Genomic DNA, 19,994 nt, shown 5'->3' with positions numbered 1-19,994 from the left:
TTTGGACACTAAGGGCAATTCTTTTATCATGACCAATCCACCTAACTTGCACATCTTTGGACTGTGGGAGGAAACCGGAGCACCCGGAGGAAACCCACGCACACACTGGGAGAACGTGCAGACTCCGCACAGACAGTGACCCAAGCTGGGAATTGAACCTGGGACCCTGGACCTGAGAAACAATTGTGCTAACCACTCTGCTGCCCACTTACACTACAATAGAGATGAAACAAAACTCCCCATAGTCCCCGAGGTCCCTAGGCTGTTTTTCCCTTCTGAGGAGGAGACCCTGCGGGTCACCACACCTCAAACGCGGGGCAAGATTGAGAAGACGGGCAGAACCTTTGTGGATAACCTCAGCAGGTAAGGGAATTGAACCCGCGCTGTTGGCGATGCTCTGCATCATATATCAGCTGTCCAGCCAACTGAGCTAAACAACACCCACCCCCGCCCACCACGTAGCATCAATGCAACCCAAACCCTCTTCACGCTGACACTACAGTTACAGTGTAAGTTCAGCCGAAGACACAGCATTTTAAGAGTTATCATGCAACGTAGCATTGTTATCAGAGCTGGCAGTATTCCCATATTAAAGAGAACATGTAAGTGTGAGTTTATATTACTCAACGAAACTGTAAAATGAACATTTTCAATCACTCATGCACTAACTGCATTCATCTAAAACAATGTGATTTACATGAGTATCAGGTTATTCCGCTATATCTGTCTGGCTTCATGCTGGGGTACCGTCTTATAAAATGGAACTGGATATCAGAACCTGGGGCATGCGTTGCACCTGATTTTCAACCAGTAATCCAAACAATCAGGGGTTCATATGCAGCTGGTGTCCAAATTTCTGATTGCCTCTGACAGACGAGTTCCAACCCTAGCGACAGCGCAACTTCAGAAAGAGTCTGATTTAACAGTGACATTTTTCTCTTTTGCAATTGGAAGAGTTTCACACAGGGGTTCTTGATCTCGCACCGAAACTGCAGTAGAAGATTGCCAGCAACCACGGTGAAATCTGCCAAGTTTTGGTGAGAGATTGGAAAACACTCCTTTGAAATCCTACCCCGAGTAAAACCTATCAGAGTAGAGGCCAGATGGGTGTTGGGCCCATTGCATCACTGCCAGAACTCTGAAAGTGTTGGTGACTGACCCAATCGCCTGTTCTTGCCTAGCAAAATCACTCATTTTTAAAAGTTCATTTTCTCTTCTTCTTGAGAAGCCTGTGGCCATCGCGTCTGCGTTAATTGTCCGTCACCACCCGGAAAGTTGGCAGGCATTTGTTTCGGGGCCTCTGAATCTTAGCGCCCTCGGGGCGACGTGCTCTGCTCAGATCCCAAGGACAAATTTCTTCAAGCAGTTATTTTTATTTATTCATGCAATATGGGCCTCACTGCCCATCCCTAATTGCCCTAAAGGATGTAATGGAGACCACGGAATGGCTCGCTAGACCCTTTCAGAGTGCAGCTTTGTGTCAGCCACATTGCCATGGGTTTGGAGTCACATATTGGCCAGACCAGGCAGGGACAATGGCTTCCTTCCCTGAAGGACACTAATGGCTTTTTAACAACAACCTGCTGCTGGATTTTTGTTGAGACTTATTTAATTATTGAATTTAAATTCCTCACCCGTCACAGTAGTATTTGAATGTATGATTCAGTGGATTACTTGCCTGGACCTCCGCATTACTCGTCTAGTCACATAATCACCAATGTTATGCAATGGGAGTAGATTTTGCTTTTTGCTGACTGGTCAGGGCTAACTAGAGTAAGCGAACCAGCCTTATCTTTCCAATCCTTTATAAACTATTTTTGGGCACTGTCGTGTTGGGTGTTCTGGTGTACAAACGATCCAACACGGCTGGAGATGGTGTAACTCAATTTTATTTACTACTTAACTATAAAAGCACACTGCTAACTTGGGTACGTGCATTATCAGCTAATCTGTGGACCCTGTCCTATCACTATCTGGGTGAGGCACTCAGCACAGGGTGAATGTCTGAGTGGCAGGCTCTGAGCTCGGTGCTCTGAGCTGGCTGCTGCTGGAATGAGCAGGAACTGTAGTGTCCCCTGTTTTTATAGTGCGTGTGCTCTCACTGGTGATTGGCTGCGATGTTGTGTGTGTGTTGGTTGGTCCTATTGTATGTCCATCAGTGTGTGTTTGATTGCACCATCATATGCTAATCTAAATATCATGACATCCCCCTTTTCGCAAAGAATATGTGCCTACATGACAATAAATAAAAAAGTGTGGTGAGTGCATCTAATCATGTGTGTGCAATATTTACAACAATATGATCATGTGGTTATACTATATACACAGGGAGGTGCCAGGTGCAGAAACTAACTATGTTACACCAAGAACCAAACCAATGTCATTAACAAACAATAACAAAATCTTAAACAGTATGGCAAAAAGTCAAAAACAGTACGTCAGAACAAGTCAGTGAGTCCAATATGAAAAGGTTCATAAATTAAGTCTCTCAGGTGGACGACGAATTCGGGTTGACCACCTCAAGGGTGGGTCAGGATCCACCGGCTGAGGAACGAGCCGGGCGACGGTCCAGTGAGGAGGCTGCAGGGTGTCTGGAAGTTCAACAAAGTCCATTGCAGGGACAATAGGAGGGCGTGGTACCGGTGCAGGATCACGTAGCTAGCATGGAACCAGACGAAGGGAGGGCCGATTGCGGCGGTGAATAGAGCCATCAGGCAGACGAACCAGGAACGAGCGGGGAGCTATCTGTCAGAGAACCTCAGCAGTTGTCAACCAGCCGCCCTCCGGAAGGTGTTTGCGGACATTATTTCCAGGCGCCAGGGCAGGAAGATCAGTCACCCGAGCATCATGTGTCGCCTTTTGTTACTCACGCTGTTGCTGCATCCGCCGAAGTACCGGAGCATGGTCGAGATCTGGGACGTGAATGGATGGCACAGTGGTCCTGAGGGTGCGACCCATAAGCAGCTGGGCTGGCGATAGGCCCGTGGACAGTGGGGCCGAGCGATAGGCCAGGAAGGCGAGGCAGAAGTCAGATCCTGCATCAGCAGCCTTGCACAGGAGCCTTTTAACGATATGGACGCCCTTTTCTGCTTTGCCATTCGACTGAGGATGCAGAGGACTGGACGTAACGTGTGTGAAGTTGTATGAGCTGGCGAAGCAAGACCATTCCTGACTCGCAAAGCAGGGGCCATTGTCTGACATCACGGTGAGCGGAATGCCGTGGCGAGCAAAGGTCTCTTTGCAGGCCCGGATGACAGCCGATGACGTGGTGTCGTGCAGGCGTATGACCTCTGGATAGCTGGAAAGGTAGTCGATGATGATGATGTAGCCCCTGCCGAGCGCATGGAACAGGTCCACGCCCACCTTCGACCAGGGGGACGTGACCAACTCATGGGGCTGAAGGGTCTCACGGAGTTGGGCCGGCTGAAACCGCTGACAGGTGGGGCAATTGAGCACAGTGTTAGCAATGTCCTCACTTATTCCCGACCAGTACACAGCCTCTCGGGCCCTCCGCCGGCACTTCTCAACGCCGAGATGGCCTTCGTGCAGTTGTTCTAAAACAAGACGGTGCAAGCTGTGTGGGATCACGATGTGGTCCAGCTTCAGGAGGACACCATCAACGACTGCCAAGTCGTCCTGAACGTTGTAAAACTGTGGGCATTGTCCCTTGAGCCACCCGTCCGTCATGTGGTGCATCACACGTTGCAGAAGGGGGTCGGCCGCAGTCTCACATCGAATGTGGGCCAGGCGGGACTTCCGGTTGCGGCTATGCGGAGCTAAGCCGCACGGTTCGGCAGCTCCCACTATTACGGACTTTTGGGCTCGTTAGAGGAGCCCTAACGGAATTTTTTCCGAAGACAACCCGTGGGGAAGGGAAGAGAGAGGTCCCCCTCCAACATTTATGGACCGGACCAGAAGTGCAACGGCCAAAAAAGCGGCATTGGAGCAGCGGGAGAAGAGAGGGAAAAAAAACAAAATGGCGGCGGCCGGGGACAAAGCGGAGTGCGGGCCGGAGCGGCAGGAGTTCATCAAGCGCTGCTTCGAGGAGCTGCGCAAGGAGATGCTGGCGCCTATGCTGTCGGCAATTGAAGGACTTAGGGATGACCCAGAAGGCCCACGAAGTAAAGATCCAGGAGGTACAGAAAAGAGTCAGTGAGAATGAGGACGAGCTCTTGGGCCTGGCGGTGAGAGTGGAGGAGCACGAGGCGCTGCACAAGAGGTGGGCGGGAAGACTCGAAGACCTGGAGAACAGGTCGAGGAGAAAGAATCTGCGGATCCTGGGTCTCCCTGAAGGAGTGGAGGGGGCCGATGCCGGGGCATACGCGAGCACGATGCTCGGGGTGATGATGGGCGCGGAGGCCCCTTCGAGGTCGCTGGAGCTGGACGGGGCACACCGGGTGCTGGTGAGGAGGCCCAAGGCAAATGAGCCGCCAAGGGCGATGGTGGTGAGATTTCACCGGTTCACGGACAGAGAGAGGGTCCTGAAATGGACCAAGAAGGAACGGAGCAGTAAGTGGGACAATGCAGACATCCGAGTATACCCGGACTGGAGCGCGGAGGTTGCAAAACGGAGAGCGGGTTTCAACCGGGCCAAAGCGGCGTTGTACCGGAAAGGAGTGAAATTCGGAATGCTGCAGCCAGCGCGACTGTGGGTCACATACACGGGCCAACACTATTACTTCGAAACGCCTGAAGAGGCGTGGACCTTTATACAAACCGAAAAGTTGGACTCTAACTGAGGGTTTGTCAGGGTGGGGGGGATGTTTGAGGTTTGATGTGTGATGGTTGTTGTATATAGGGGGTCAGTCACATGCAGGAAATGTTACATGGGCTGGGGGAGAGAGACAAGGCCGCGACAGGAGCTGCGCCAGAGGGGGCAGGGCAGGCTTTGGAAAGCGCGGGGGTTTTTTCCCGCGCGCGGGAAGAAAGGCGGGAGGGGGAACAAAGGAACGCATATTGATTGGGAGACTCCCACACGGGGAGGTCAATGGGACGGCGGGGGAAGCCGGGGTCAGCAGGTGTCAGCTGACTTACAGGAGTGATATGGGGGAGCAAAAAAGCTAGACAGGGGTCTAGCGGGGGGGAGGGGAGGGGGGAAAGGGGGGGGGGGAAAGGGTTGATGCTGCACTGGCCGAAAGGGAATGGACACAGAAGAGGTGGTCGGGGTGGGGGTCCCCCGGCTGGGGGACTGGAGGGTGAGGGAGGCGTGGACGCGGGACTGGCCTAGAAAAGGAGATGGCTAGTCGGCGGGCTCGAAGGGACTGAAGGCAGACGTGGTCATGCTCCAAGAGACACACCTGAAGGTGGCGGACCAGGTCAGGTTAAGAAAGGGATGGGTAGGACAGGTATTCCACTCGGGACTGGACGCGAAGAATTGAGGGGTGGCAATATTGGTGGGAAAGCAGGTGTCATTTGAGGCCAAGACTATCGTAGTGGATAATGGAGGGCGATATGTGATGGTGAGCGGTAGGTTGCAAGGGATGTGGGTGGTGTTGGTAAATGTATACGCCCCGAACTGGGATGATGCTGGATTCATGAAGCGCATGTTGGGGCGCATTCCGGACCTGGAGGTAGGAGGCCTGATAATGGGAGGGGACTTCAATACAGTGTTGGACCCAGCACTGGACCACTCCAGATCAAGGACTGGAAAGAGGCCGGCGGCGGCCAAGGTGCTTAGAGGGTTTATGGATCAGATGGGGGGGGGAGTGGACCCATGGAGGTTTGCATGAGGCAAGGCCGCAGGCCAGGGAATTTTCTTTTTTCTCCCATGTGCACAAAGCCTACTCCCGGATAGATTTTTTTGTTCTGGGTAGGGCGCTCATCCCGAGGGTGGAGGGGACGTAGTATTCGGCCATAGCCGTTTCAGATCACGCCCCGCACTGGGTGGAACCGGAGCTGGGAGAGGAGAGGGACCAACGCCTGCTGTGGCGGCTGGATGTGGGACTGCTGGCAGATGAGGTGGTGTGTGGGAAGGTGAGGGGGTGTATCGAAAGGTACTTGGAGGCCAACGACAACGGGGAGGTGCGGGTGGGGGTGGTATGGGAGGCGTTGAAGGCAGTGATCCGGGGAGAGTTAATCTCCATCAGGGCTCATAGGGAGAAGAGAGTGGGCATGGAAAGGGAGCGGTTAGTGGGGGAGATTTCGAGAGTGGACAGGAGATACGCAGAGGCCCCGGAGGAGAGATTACTTGGGGAAAGACGATGGCTCCAGACGAAGTTTGACCTGTTGACCACAGGGAAGGCGGAGGCACAGTGGAGGAAGGCGCAGGGGGCGACCTACGAGCATGGGGAAAAGGCTAGTCGGATGCTGGCACACCAGCTCCGTAAGAGGATGGCAGCGAGGGAAATAGGGGGAGTCAAAGATGGAAGGGGAGCCACGGTTCGGAGTGCGACGAAAATAAACAAGGTATTTAAGGCCTTCTATGAAGAGCTGTACAGATCCCAGCCCCCAGCCGTGGAAGAGGGGATGAGACGATTCCTAGACCAACTGAGATTCCCGAGGGTGGAGGAGCAGGAGGTGGCTGGTTTAGGGGCACCAATTGGGTTGGAGGAGCTGAGCAAGGGTTTGGGGAGTATGCAGGCGGGGAAGGCCCCGGGGCCGGACGGGTTCCCGGTGGAGTTCTACAGGAAGTATGTAGACCTGTTGGCCCCGCTACTGGTGAGGACCTTTAATGAGGCAAGAGAGGAGGGGACCCTGCCCCCGACAATGTCGGAAGCAACAATTTCTTTGATCCTAAAGCGGGACAAGGACCCACTGCAATGTGGATCGTACAGGCCGATCTCGCTCCTCAATGTGGATGCTAAGTTGCTGGCAAAAGTGCTGGCCACGAGGATCGGGGGCTGTGTCCCGGGGGTGATCCGTGAGGACCAGACGGGATTTGTAAAGGGCAGGCAATTAAACACTAATGTGCGGCGGCTCTTAAACGTGATAATGATGCCATCGGAGGAGAGAGAGGCAGAGCTAGGGGCAGCTATGGACGCGGAGAAGGCCTTTGACCGAGTAGAGTGGGAGTACCTCTGGGAGGTGCTGCGTAGGTTTGGGTTCGGGGGAGGGTTTATCAGTTGGGTTAAACTCCTTTACAGAGCCCCGGTGGCGAGTGTAGTGACAAACCGGCGGAGATCGGAGTACTTTCGGCTGTACCGAGGGACGAGGCAGGGGTGCCCCCTGTCCCCCCTGTTGTTTGCATTGGCGATCGAACCCTTGGCCATGTCATTGAGGGAGTCTAATAAATGGAGGGGGGTGGTCCGAGGGGGAGAAGAGCATCGGGTGTCGCTTTATGCGGATGACCTGTTGCTGTACGTGGCGGATCCAATGGAGGGAATGGTGGAGGTCATGCAGACTCTAAGGGAGTTTGGGGAGTTTTCAGGCTATAAGCTCAATGTAGGGAAGAGTGAGCTCTTTTTATTACAGACAGGGGACCAAGAAAGAGGGATAGGGGACCTACCGCTGAGGAGGGCGGAGGGGAGCTTTCGGTATCTGGGGATCCAGATAGCCAGGAGTTGAGGGGCCCTACATAAACTGAATCTGACGAGGTTGGTGGAGCAAATGGAGGAGGACTTCAAAAGATGGGATCTCGCTAGCGGGTAGAGTGCAGTCGGTCAAAATGGTGGTTCTTCCGAGGTTTCTGTTTGTGTTTCAGTGCCTTCCCATCGCGATCACCAAGGCCTTTTTCAAGAGAGTAGGTAGGAGTATAATGGGGTTTGTGTGGGCGAATAGGACCCCGAGGGTAGGGAGAGGGTTCCTGGAACGCAGTAGGGACCGAGGAGGGTTGGCGCTGCCAAACCTAGGGGGCTACTACTGGGCAGCAAATGTGGCGATGATCCGCAAGTGGGTGATGGAGGGAGAGGGGGCGGCATGGAAGAGGATGGAGATGACGTCCTGTAAAGAAACGAGCCTGGGGGCGTTGGTGACGGCACTGCTGCTACTCTCGCCGACAAGGTACACCACGAGCCCGGTGGTGGCGGCAACGCTAAGGATCTGGGGCCAGTGGAGATGGCACAGGGGTGCAATGGGAACCTCGGTGTGGTCCCCGATCAGGGGTAACCACCGGTTTGTCCCGGGGAAGATGGACGAGGGGTTCCAGAGCTGGCATCGGGCGGGGATTAGAAGAATGGGGGACCTGTTCATTGACGGGACATTTGCGAGCCTAGGGGCACTGGAGGTGAAGTTCGAGATACCCCCGGGAAATGCCTTTAGACATATGCAGGTGAGGGCATTTGTGAGGTGACATGTGAGGGAATTCCCGTTGCTCCCGGCACAAGAAGTTCAAGACAGGGTGATCTCGGGTGTATGGGTCGGGGAGGGCAAGGTGTCGGCAATACACCAGGAGATGAAAGAAGAGGGGGAAGCGCTGGTAGAGGAGCTGAAGGGTAAATGGGAAGAGGAGCTGTGGGAGGAGATTGAGGAAGGTCTGTGGGCTGATGCCCTAGGTAGGGTTAATTCCCCTTCCTCGTGTGCCAGGCTTAGCCTGATACAATTTAAGGTGGTTCACAGAGCGCACTTGATGGGTGCGAGGTTGAGTAGGTTCTTTGGGGTGGAGGACAGATGTGGAAGGTGCTCATGGAGCCCGGCGAACCATGTCCATATGTTTTGGTCATGCCCGGCACTGGAGGGGTTCTGGAGAGGAGTGGCGGGAGCAATATCTCAGGTGGTGAAAGTCCGGGTCAAGCCAAGCTGGGGGCTAGCAATATTTGGAGCAGTGAACGAGCCGGGAGTGCAGGAGGCGAAAGAGGTCGGCATTCTGGCCTTTGCGTCCCTAGTAGCCCGGCGAAGGAGCTTGCTAATGTGGAAGGAGGCGTGTTGACTGCCCTGGACAGATCGTCTGCTATGATGAGGTCCTTACCCGAGGTGTAGAGAAGTTGAAAGTCGTACCTCCGGGGTTTGAGCAGAATGCGCTGGAGGCGAGGGGTCATATCGTTGAGGTCCTTTTGAATGATGCCAACCAGCGGGCAATGGTCAGTCTCCATGATGAACTGGGGAAGGCCATACACATAGTCGTGGAACTTGTCAACGCCAGTCAACAGGCCTAGGCACTCCTTTTCAATCTGCGCATAGCGCTGCTCTGTGGGGGTCATGGCCCGTGACGCATAGGCGACTGGGGCCCATGATGAGGCGTCATCCCGTTGCAGGAGGACCGCCCCAATGCCGGACTGGCTGGCGTCAGTCGAGATTTTCGTCTCCCTTGCGGGATCGAAAAACGCCAGTACTGGGGCGGTGGTGAGCTTGACCTTGAGCTCCTCCCATTCACGCTGGTGGGTGGGAAGCCACTGGAATTCAGTTGTCTTCCTGACAAGGTGCCGGAGAGCTGTAGTGTGGGAAGCAAGGTTGGGGATGAACTTCCCCAGGAAGTTGACCATTCCGAGAAAGCGTAGCACCGCCTTCTTGTCTGTGGGCTTCTGCATGGCCGTGATGGCTGCCACCTTGTCGGCATCCGGCCGCACCCCCAACCGGGAGATGTGGTCCCCCAGGAACTTCAGCTCGGTTTGTCCAAAAGAGCATTTGGCTCGGTGAAGACGCAGGCCCTGGTCCCGTATCGTATAAAGATGCACTGGAGGCGACTGATGTGCTCCTGCGGTGTGGTGGACCAAATAATGACGTTGTCTACATAGACACGCACCCCTTCGATGCCCTCCATCATCTGTTCCATGATGCGATGGAACACTTCAGAGGCCGATATGATGCCAAATGGCATCCTATTGTAGCAGTATCTGCCAAATGGAGTGTTGAAAGTGCACAGCTTCCTGCTGGACTGATCCAATTGAATCTGCCAGAAGCCCTTTGAGGCATCAAGCTTGGTGAATATTTTTGCCCAAGCCATCTCGCACGTGATCTCCTTACGTTTGGGTATGGGGTAGTGTTCCCTCATTATGTTGCGATTTAAGTCTTTCGGGTCTACACAGATCCGGAGCTCGCCGGAAGGCTTCTTGACGCACACCATGGAGCTGACCCATGGAGTCGGCTCTGTTACCCGGGTAAGCACTCCTTGGTCCTGAAGGTCCTGCAGCTGCTGCTTGAGGTGGTCCTTGAAGGGTGCTGAGACCCTGTGAGGTGCGTGAACTACCAGCGTGGCATCGTGTTTAAGCCGGAATTTGTCCGTGTAGGGCATTGTGCCCATGCCCTCGAAAACATCCTGGTTGTGCGTGAGGATTGAGTTGAGCTGCGCCCTAAAGTCTACATCTGGGAAATCGGACGTGCCTTCTGGAGAGAGTGTACACGCCGAACGAGGTGGAGGATTTTACACGCCTGTGTGCCTAGCAGAGAGTCAAAGAACAAACAAAGAACAAAGAAATGTACAGCACCGGAACAGGCCCTTCGGCCCTCCAAGCCCGTGCCGACCATGCTGCCCGACTAAACTACAATATTCTACACTTCCTGGGTCTGTATCCCTCTATTCCCATCCTATTCATGTATTTGTCAAGATGCCCCTTAAATGTCACTATCGTCCCTGCTTCCACCACCTCCTCCGGTAGCGAGTTCCAGGCACCCACTACGCTCTGTGTAAAAAACTTGCCTCGTACATCTACTCTAAACCTTGCCCCTCTCACCTTAAACCTATGTCCCCTAGTAATTGACCCCTCTACCCTGGGGAAAAGCCTCTGACTATCCACTCTGTCTATGCCCCTCATAATTTTGTAGACCTCTATCAGGTCTCCCCTCAACCTCCTTCGTTCCAGTGAGAACAAACCGAGTTTATTCAACCGCTCCTCATAGCTAATGCCCTCCATACCAGGCAACATTCTGGTAAATCTCTTCTGCACCCTCTCTAAAGCCTCCACATCCTTCTGGTAGTGTGGCGACCAGAATTGAACACTATACTCCAAGTGTGGCCTAACTAAGGTTCTATACAGCTGCAACATGACTTGCCAATTCTTATACTCAATGCCCCGGCCAATGAAGGCAAGCATGCCGTATGCCTTCTTGACTACCTTCTCCACCTGTGTTGCCCCTTTCAATGACCTGTGGACCTGTACTCCTAGATCTCTTTGACTTTCAATACTCTTGAGGGTTCTACCATTCACTGTATATTCCCTACCTGCATTAGACCTTCCAAAATGCATTACCTCACATTTGTCCGGATTAAACTCCATCTGCCATCTCTCCGCCCAAGTCTCCAAACAATCTAAATCCTGCTGTATCCTCCGACAGTCCTCATCACTATCCGCAATTCCACCAACCTTTGTGTCGTCTGCAAACATATTAATCAGACCAGTTACATTTTCCTCCAAATCATTTATATATACTACAAAGAGCAAAGGTCCCAGCACTGATCCCTGTGGAACACCACTGGTCACAGCCCTCCAATTAGAAAAGCATCCTTCCATTGCTACTCTCTGCCTTCTATGGTCTAGCCAGTTCTGTATCCACCTTGCCAGCTCACCCCTGATCCCGTGTGACTTCACCTTTTGTACTAGTCTACCATGAGGGACCTTGTCAAAGGCCTTACTGAAGTCCTTTGAGGAGCCCACGATTTCGAATGTTAGTGTGGCTTTACGTGATTTGTGTGTCACTTCGTGCTGGCACGACCCCGTGGCGGGGATGACATTGCCATTATAGTCAACGAGTTGACAGTTGGATGGCAGAATAGGTGGTTTAACCTTCAGGGTCAGGAATGCTGACCATGCTAGGAGATTGGCGAAGGCACCAGTGTCCAGGCGGAATCTGATCTGGGATCGGTTGACCGTCAGGGTGGCACACCACTCGTCATCCGGATCAATTCTGTGCACTGACAGCGGCTGGTGCATTCGACTCGGGGACAGCTGGTTCTTGTTGATGACAGCAACGCGGAAGGGCTCCCTGTCCTCAGTGTCAATGGTCTGTGTGACGTCGGGATCGGACTCGGTGAACGTGGGTTGAATTGCCTGAACGTTTCTGCGAGGCTGGTTAAACGGGTATGAGTTGGCAGGCTGAGCTGCTCGACAGCAGGCAGCGTAGTGGCCTAACCTGCCACAGCGTAGGCATTGTCGCGCTTTGGCAGGACATTGCCGCTTTAAATGGGTAGAGCCACAGTTGCCGCACGTCGTGACGTCAGTGCGTTCGTTGCACCACAGTGCATGCGCGGTGCGGTGTTGCGTAGTGCACGCCTGCGCATTGCATTCCTCTGCGTCAGCGTCCCCTCTTTTGGCGCGTACATGCGCGGGAGTCCTCGGAAAGCACACGAAATGGCCGGCCTCCTCCGGGCCGCGGCCCAGGAGGTACTCAATCGTCTGGACCCGCTCCGCCTCATGGGGCCCATGCCGTGCCGTTTCGGCCGCCTGGATGTGTGAGTACCGGCTGGTGGCGTTCTCATGGAGGACCCGCGCCTCGACAGCAGTCGCCAGGGTGAATTGCTTGACCCGAAGGAGCTGCTGGCGCAGGGTGTCTGACATGACTCCGAACACTATCTGGTCACGTATCATGGAGTCAGAGGTGGTCCCATAGCCGCAGGACTGCGCGAGAATGCGGAGGAGTGTTAAGTAAGACGGGAAAGGTTCGTCCTTACCTTGAAGGCGCTGCTGGAACAGGTACCTCTCGAAGCTCTCGTTTACTTCAACGCTGAAGTGTTCGCCGAACTTCAGGAGCACCGTCTTGTATTTGGTTTTGTCCTCGCCGTCCGTAAATGTAAGGGAGTTAAAGATGTGGATGGCTTTTTGGCCCGCCGTGGAGAGAAGAAGGGCAATCTTCCTGGTGTCCGATGCATTCTCCCTGTCTGTGGCCTTGAGGAAGAGTTGGAAGTGCTGTTTGAACAGTTTCCAATTGACCCCAATTCGGAGCGGCGGCGGCAGGTTGATGTTCTCCATGGTGCAGGACGGCGGATTGCTGATACGTTACACGTAGGTCTCACAGGCGCTGGCTTACGTCCACTTCTGGTATCATGTCGTGTTGGGTGTTCTGGTGTACAAACGATCCAACATGGCTGGAGAGGTGTAACTCAATTTTATTTACTACTTAACTATAACAGCACACTGCTAACTTGGGTACGTGCATTACCAGCTAATCTGTGGACCCTGTCCTATTACTATCTGGGTGAGGCACTCAGCACAAGATGAATGTCTGAGTGGCAGGCTCTGAGCTCGGTGCTCTGAGCTGGCTGCTTCTGGAATGAGCGGGAACTGTAATATCCCCTGTTTTTATAGTGCGTGTGCTCTCACTGGTGATTGGCTGCAATGTTGTGTGTGTGTTGGTTGGTCCTACTGCATGTCCATCAGTGTGTGTTTGATTGCAGCATGATATGCTGATCTAAATATCATGACAGACACTTTGCCAGAATTACATTTAAAACAGCATCCCCACAAGGGGTTGAGGCTTGTGGCAACTCCATTCTCTAAGAACCTTCACTTGGAACTCAGACTCTTTGTTGGTACTCACTGGGTGATCTGCATCAAGGTCTGATCCATACATCAGGACTCTCTGGGAACTTTTATCCAGCTCAGAAATCTTTCTTGGAAACCAAGGAACGCCCACAAATTCTAGACAATACATGGTAAAATAAATATAGCAGCACGGATGGACCATCAGCACATTCTCAGTGGTACTATCAGAATTAATCGAGTAACTTGTTAAATCTGCAATAGTTTTCCCAGTTCCTTGAAAATTCACCAGCTTCTGATTCCAGCATTTATGTTGGTGCCGGACTAGTCTCTAACCTCCTCCATTGGCCCCAGTTTTTGGGGTCATGGGGGTTCTCTCTGTTTTGCACATTTGTGGTGGGCATCTTCTACAGTGGTACATCTCGGGCACCTGCTTGTACCAAAGATCCAGTGACTATTGCGATTTCATGGTGGGTTTTGTTCTCTCTTCCCGGAAACAACCTCGATGTTATAGTGTCCTTTGCAAAAGTACATTCTTCACAGAAACAATCATTAATTTTTACTCCCATCAAATCTGTTAAAATGACATCACCTTTCACAATATTAATTACAGCATTTCCCTGACGATAATTACAGTGCGTGAGACATGAATAGTCACCACAGCTGATAAGTCACTTCTTAGGCTTAGGCTACTGAAGTCAGGAGTGCTGCTTGGTGACACTCGTTAGGCAAGTTATAGTATCCGTCAAAATGTGCAACTGCTTCACATGGTGTTTCCCATTGCCAGCAGACATAAGAAATAAATGCCTTTAATCCTTAAGGTTTAGAAATTAGCAGTGTGAAAGTTTGGAGACATCCATTACAACTCCAACTGCACCCATTATAATCAGTTATAAAATAAGGCATCGAGCCTCTGATTGGGGTGATGCCCAAATTTCATCCTTTATATGTAAAAGGTAGAAATTCTGAAGAATAATTATTTTCTGCCAATATATTCAGTGACAGGTATAAACTGCGAGAGCAAATTTGTTTGATGCTCTATATGATGCAGTAATAAATAGTCAATACAAAACAGCTTCCCTTATGCCCACGATTCTGAAAGCAGTTCTGTTCCCAGAGGTGAAAAAGCCAAAATTCACATTAATACCCAGCTGCTTTGACTCAATTTCTATGAATGTGACAATGACAGTACAATGCGTAGACTGCAGTATAACTCATACCTTCTTCCTCGGTCCCCTTGCTGGCCAATGGATTCAAAGAAACAATGTTTGCGTTGGCTCGTAGTAACCGAATCAGTTCGTTAAAATCTTCTTTTGTGCTGCTGCAATCCACAAATATCTCAACTTCTGAAGCTCTCCTCTTTGACTTCCTGGACTCTATGTGAACTAGATTGATGCGTTTCTCCTGATGAAACAGAGTGCAATTTAAAGTTTGGAATTTGCACCGGGTGACTCAAAACGAAGCGCCCATTGAGGCGAAGCAATGTTAAAGGTAGGGGAATAGTTTGACTAGGGACAGGGAGATATTTTATACTCTATCTTGAACATTCCATCTTTATTTTTAAACTGAGGGTGCTCTTTCCAGGGGCCGGTGCAAACTCGATGGGCCGAATGTCCTCCTTCTGCACTGTAAATTCTATGATTCTGTGACCTGAAACGTTAACTCTGTTTCTCTCGCCGCAGATGTTGCCCGACTTGTTGAGCAATCTCAATTTTTAATTTCAGATCTCCGGGATCTGCGGTATTTTGCTTTTGAATTGAAGGTTTCACAAACATTGCAGGGGAACGAGCTGGGAGATGCAAAAGAGGTTAACAGTGCCATCACTGGCAGGTGTCTAGAATTACAGCATGGCATATTTACATGAGCAGATTCCAATGTAAATTTGGATTTGGAAATTTGATACGGGAATATTGACAAAATGTGACAGCAAGAAATAAGGTTTTGTAGACAGAGTGCAGGTGCAAACATTAAGATGTTAAATATAGGTGCATACAATTAATTTTCAGTAGGTCAACATACTCTATTCCGTGATAGCTGTCTCTCTGTACCCTGTAGAGTCTTACTTGAAAGATCTGAAGGGCTTTCACTAATTCACCAACTTCATTTTTCAAGGCAAACAGAATTGTGGTTCTGGAAGTCTCATTCTTGACATTTTCTTTGCTGACTTTCTTCTCATCGTATTTAGAAGACCATCCTTTATTTACCTGCAAAAATGTTTCAATCAAAATGTGTTTAAAAAGTAGTTGTCAAATTGGAAGAATTACTTTGCAATGACTGTGTATAACATATGGATTCTACAGCATTCAGCGATCGGAATGTATTGAATCTGATGGGGAGGTAGTTATGAACATCCAAATTAGGAGCAGGAGTAGGCTACTCGGTCCCTCGAACCAGCTGCACTATTCAATAAAATTGTGGCTGATCTGCTTGTAACTTCAACCCCACATTCCTGCCCACCCCTGATAAATGTATCTATCTTGGCCTATAAAATACGCCCAAACTCTGCTTCCACTGTCTTTCGAGGAAGAGGGTTCCAGAGCTCACGATCCTCTGGAGAGAAGTAAATTCTCCTCATCCCCATCTTAATGGTCCACCCCTTATTTTGGAACAGTGAGCCCTAGTTCTAGATTCTCTGACAACAGGGAATATCTTGTCCACATCCCTCCTGTCAATACCCCTCAGGATCTTAAGGTTTAGATCAAGACACCTCTTACTCTTCCAAATTCTAGTGGATACAAACCTAACCTGGCTGAGCTTTCATCATTAGACAACCCGCCCATTCCTGGCACTAGTCTACTGAACCTTTTCAAACTGCTTCTAATGCATTTACATCTTTCCTTAAATAAAAACTGAATACTCTAGATGTGGTCTCACCAATGCCCTGTACAATTCCCCTCACAATAACATTCTATTTGCTTTCCTAATTACTTCCTGTACCTGAAACCTTTGTGGTTCATGCACTACGACACCCAGATCCCTCTGCATCTCAGTGCTCTGCAATCTCACAGAATTTAGATAATAAGCTTATCTTTTATTCTTTTGCCATATTAGATAATTTCACATTTTCCCACATTATACTCCCATTTGTCAGATTTTTGTCCACTCACTTAACATATCTATGTCCCTTTGTAGCCTCCTTATGTCCTCTTCACAATTTACTTTCCTACCTATCTTTGCGTCATCAGAAAATTTAGCAATCATACCTTCAGTCCCTTCATCCAAGTCATTTATGTAAATTTTAAAATGCTGAGGCCCCAGCACTGATCCCTGTGACACACTACTTGTCACATCCTGCCAGCCTGCCTACTCTATGTATCCTTTTTTAAAAAAAATTCCAATTAAGGGGAAATTTTGCGTGGCCAATCCACCTACCCTGCACAGCTTTGGGTTGTGGGGATGCGATCCACGCAGACGCAGGGTGAATGTGCAAACTCCACACGCTCAGTGACCCGGGACCGGGATCGAACCCGGGTCCTCAGCACCGTGAATACTCTGTGTATCCCGTTAGCTAGCCAATCTTCAATCCATGTCAATATGTTATCCTCTACACCATGAAATTTTATTTTACACAATGACCATTGATGTGGCGTCTTATCAAATGTCTTCTGGAAATCTAAGTACAGTACATCCACCAGTTCTCCTTTGTCGACAGCAGGTGATTCCTTCAAGGAACTCCAATAAATTGGTTAAACATGATTTCGCTTTCAAAAAACCATGTTGACTCTGCCTGGTTACCTTGAATTTTTCCATGTGCCTCTTGAACAATGGCTTCTAAAATTTCCCTTATGACAGATGTTAGGTGAACTGGCCTGTAGTTTCCTGCTTTCTGCCTCCCTCCTTTTTGATCTCCCAATCTAATAAACCTTCCCTGATTCTAGGGACTCTTGGAAAATTAAAATCAATGCATCAACTATCTCACTAGACCCTTCTTTCAAGAACTTAGGGTCAAGTCCATCTGGACCCAGAGACTTGTCAGCCCACAAACCCAACAATTTGCTCAATACCACTTCCTGGTGATTGGAATTTTCCTGAGTTCCTCCCTCCCTTCTATTTCCTGATTTACAGCTACTTCTGGCATGTCACTTGTGTCCTCTCTAGTGAGGACTGATGCAAAATACCTGTTTAATTAATCCACCAAAGCCCTACTTTCCATTACCAATTCCCCACTCACTTTCTTAACTCTCTTCTTTCTTAAATATCTATAGAAACTCTTACTGTCCATCTTCATATTAATGGCTAGCTTTTTCTCATACTCTAGCTTTTCCCTCACCAATCTGTCATTCTTTATATTCTTTCCAATCTCCCGTCCTGCCCCTCTCCCTTGCGTAAATATATGCTTTTTCTTTAAGTTTAATACACCCTTTCACTTTTTTTAGTTAACCACGGATGGTGGGCCTACATCTTGAAATTTTTCTTTCTCATTAGAATGTGCCTATTCATGTATCCCGAAATATCCCTTTAAATGTCTGCCACTGAACATCTGTTGATCTATCCCTTAAGCACATTTACCAATTCACTTTAGCTAACTCTGCTTTCATTCCCTCATAATTATTTAAGTTTAGTCCTGGACACATTCATCACTCCCTCAAACTGAATGTAAAATTAAATTATGATCGCTGCTACCAAGGGGTACCTTCACTATGAGGTTAGCAATTAATCCAATCTCAGTGCACAATACCAGGTCTAGTATAGCCTGCCCTCTGGCTGGATCCAGAACTTGTTGTTCTAAGAAACCATGCCAAAAACATTCTATCAGTTAGACTCTCCCTTGTCGGAGATAGTCATTGCCTGGAACTTTGTGTGCTATGAACGATACTAACCATTTATCTAGAACCTGAATGTCCTGTGGTTTAAATCCTTCCGATGTATTTTCTTCAAGGATACCCAATGGGAAGAGGAGGCCCAGAAAAGGAGCCTGAGAAAGGAATACCCACAATCTAGACTCTAAGGTCCGGTCACACCTGCCAAGTGTGCGGTCAAAGATGCGGCTCTGGGATTGGGCTCATTGGTCATGCAAGGATACACAGAACACATGACCAGTCACATGGAGTTTCTTAGGTGGACAGCCATACTCATTAGAAGGTACTTTCTTGTTCACTCTCTCAAATTCTGCTCTTTCTGCCAAAATACCTGCAAGTGTCCCTTCCTCTGACATGTGCGGCATCCTGTGATTCTAGAAGTGCATACATCTCGAGGATATGGGGGAAAAAGTCCACAGCTGTGGTTTTTTTTGGCTCATCGGTGTCTGTCTGTCTCCATTTATGGCTTTGCTTTTGATTGGGGCACATGCATGGGCTGGTGGTGCTTTTCCATTTCAGTTGTCCTACATTTGCTTTCCCATCTGTTTAGTTTCTAAATACTCTGGGATCTATTTTCAATAGCTTCACTCTCTCCTGCCTTTGGACTAGTCGCTTAAAAACAGAAACTTCCCTGATTGTCACAAGGCAACTGTAACATAGTGGGGAAATTACTTCTTCATGTAATGCACCAATCACCCAGTACTTTATTAATCAATTTGGAGCTATTCATAGGTGTTGACTACTGTTGAAGCTAACTAGTGTGAGTCATCCCAGCTCACCTCAGCGCTATTCAAGAAAGGGACTGTTGAAAACGCACAATCAGTAAGATTCATGCACAAGCAGTTGGGAGAGGGCACGTTCGGTGTGAGACACAGCCAGAGTGAGTGTAGAATTTGGAGCACATGGAAATTTGGTGCAGGGGAGAAAGATGTGCTTTATGCTTTCTAACTTTTTAGTCTTCAGAGAGTGGTCTTGTCCTGCTGCAGGGGTAGAAAACAGAAGGGAGGGAGCTGATTGGTGTGTAATGAATAAGTTGCTTCTCTCCAATTTAAAGCTACACGAAGGAAGAGATAAGAGCTCTAGCTTTTCTTTAAAATAACAAAAATAATGTTCCAATTGGCATTAATTTAAGTTAAAAAGTATGATTGGGGAGTTGAGTCCTGTGTTTTGAACCGGCTGGATTATGTGGGAATTCCTGACGTGCCATACAGTCTGAGTGACCACATTTGCAGAAAGTGCCACTGGTTTGACCAGCTTGAGAGCTGGGTTTCAGAGGCTGAGTGTCGGCTGGAGGCACAGGGGTGCATTCACGAGGCTGAGAGTGAACGTGCATAACAAGTTTTTAGATGTGGTCACCCCTCAGCCGAAGGAAGTACAGTCAGAGAGGGAGTGGATGATCACCAGTCAGAAGAAAGGGGGAAGGCAGGTAGTCAGGAAAGCCACAGAGATCTCACATAAGAACCATTTTTCTGTGCTGGAAAACAGTGAGACTGAAGGAAGATCCACATCAGAGCAGTAGGAGTCATTCCAAAAGGAAATGGAGAGTGCAATGCCAACATGCCAACATGTTCCCATAAAGGGAACAGGTCGGTCCACCAAGTCCAGGTAATCCTGGATGTCAAGGGATATACAGCATTGGATAAGGAACAAAAGAGAATCTTATGGCAGATTCAAGGGGATGAAAACAGTGGATGCCTTAGAGGAGCTTAGAAAGTGCAGGGGGGTACTTAGGAGAACAAAGAGGGGGCATGAAAGAAACTGCCGGGCAAGATAAAGAAAAGCCCCAAGATGTTTTATAAGTATATTAAGGACAAGAGGGCAACCAAGGAAAGAGTAGGGACCATTAGGGAACAAATGAGCAATCTGTGTGTGGAGCTGAAAGACATAGGTAAGATATTAAGTGAGTATT

General features: G+C 49.7%; 1 protein-coding gene across 3 annotated transcripts in view; it reads right to left on the bottom strand.

Annotated features, from left to right (window-relative positions):
* LOC140396469 (tryptophan 5-hydroxylase 2-like) overlaps nucleotides 1-19,994 on the bottom strand; it is an 84,573-nt gene that overhangs the window by 59,338 nt on the left and 5,241 nt on the right. For all 3 annotated transcript variants that reach the window (XM_072485119.1, XM_072485118.1, XM_072485116.1), the window contains 3 exons: nucleotides 15,350-15,490; nucleotides 14,507-14,690; nucleotides 13,345-13,445 (listed from right to left, as the gene is read on the bottom strand). In XM_072485119.1, coding sequence (XP_072341220.1) covers nucleotides 13,345-13,445; nucleotides 14,507-14,690; nucleotides 15,350-15,490 — 426 coding nt within the window. The remainder of the gene's footprint in view (nucleotides 1-13,344; nucleotides 13,446-14,506; nucleotides 14,691-15,349; nucleotides 15,491-19,994) is intronic.

Source organism: Scyliorhinus torazame, chromosome 19 (assembly GCF_047496885.1).
Source record: "Scyliorhinus torazame isolate Kashiwa2021f chromosome 19, sScyTor2.1, whole genome shotgun sequence".
In the NCBI taxonomy this organism is placed as follows: domain Eukaryota; kingdom Metazoa; phylum Chordata; class Chondrichthyes; order Carcharhiniformes; family Scyliorhinidae; genus Scyliorhinus; species Scyliorhinus torazame.
The sequence above is the reverse complement of the archived record's forward strand: the minus strand, read 5'-3'. Positions and strand labels throughout refer to the sequence as shown.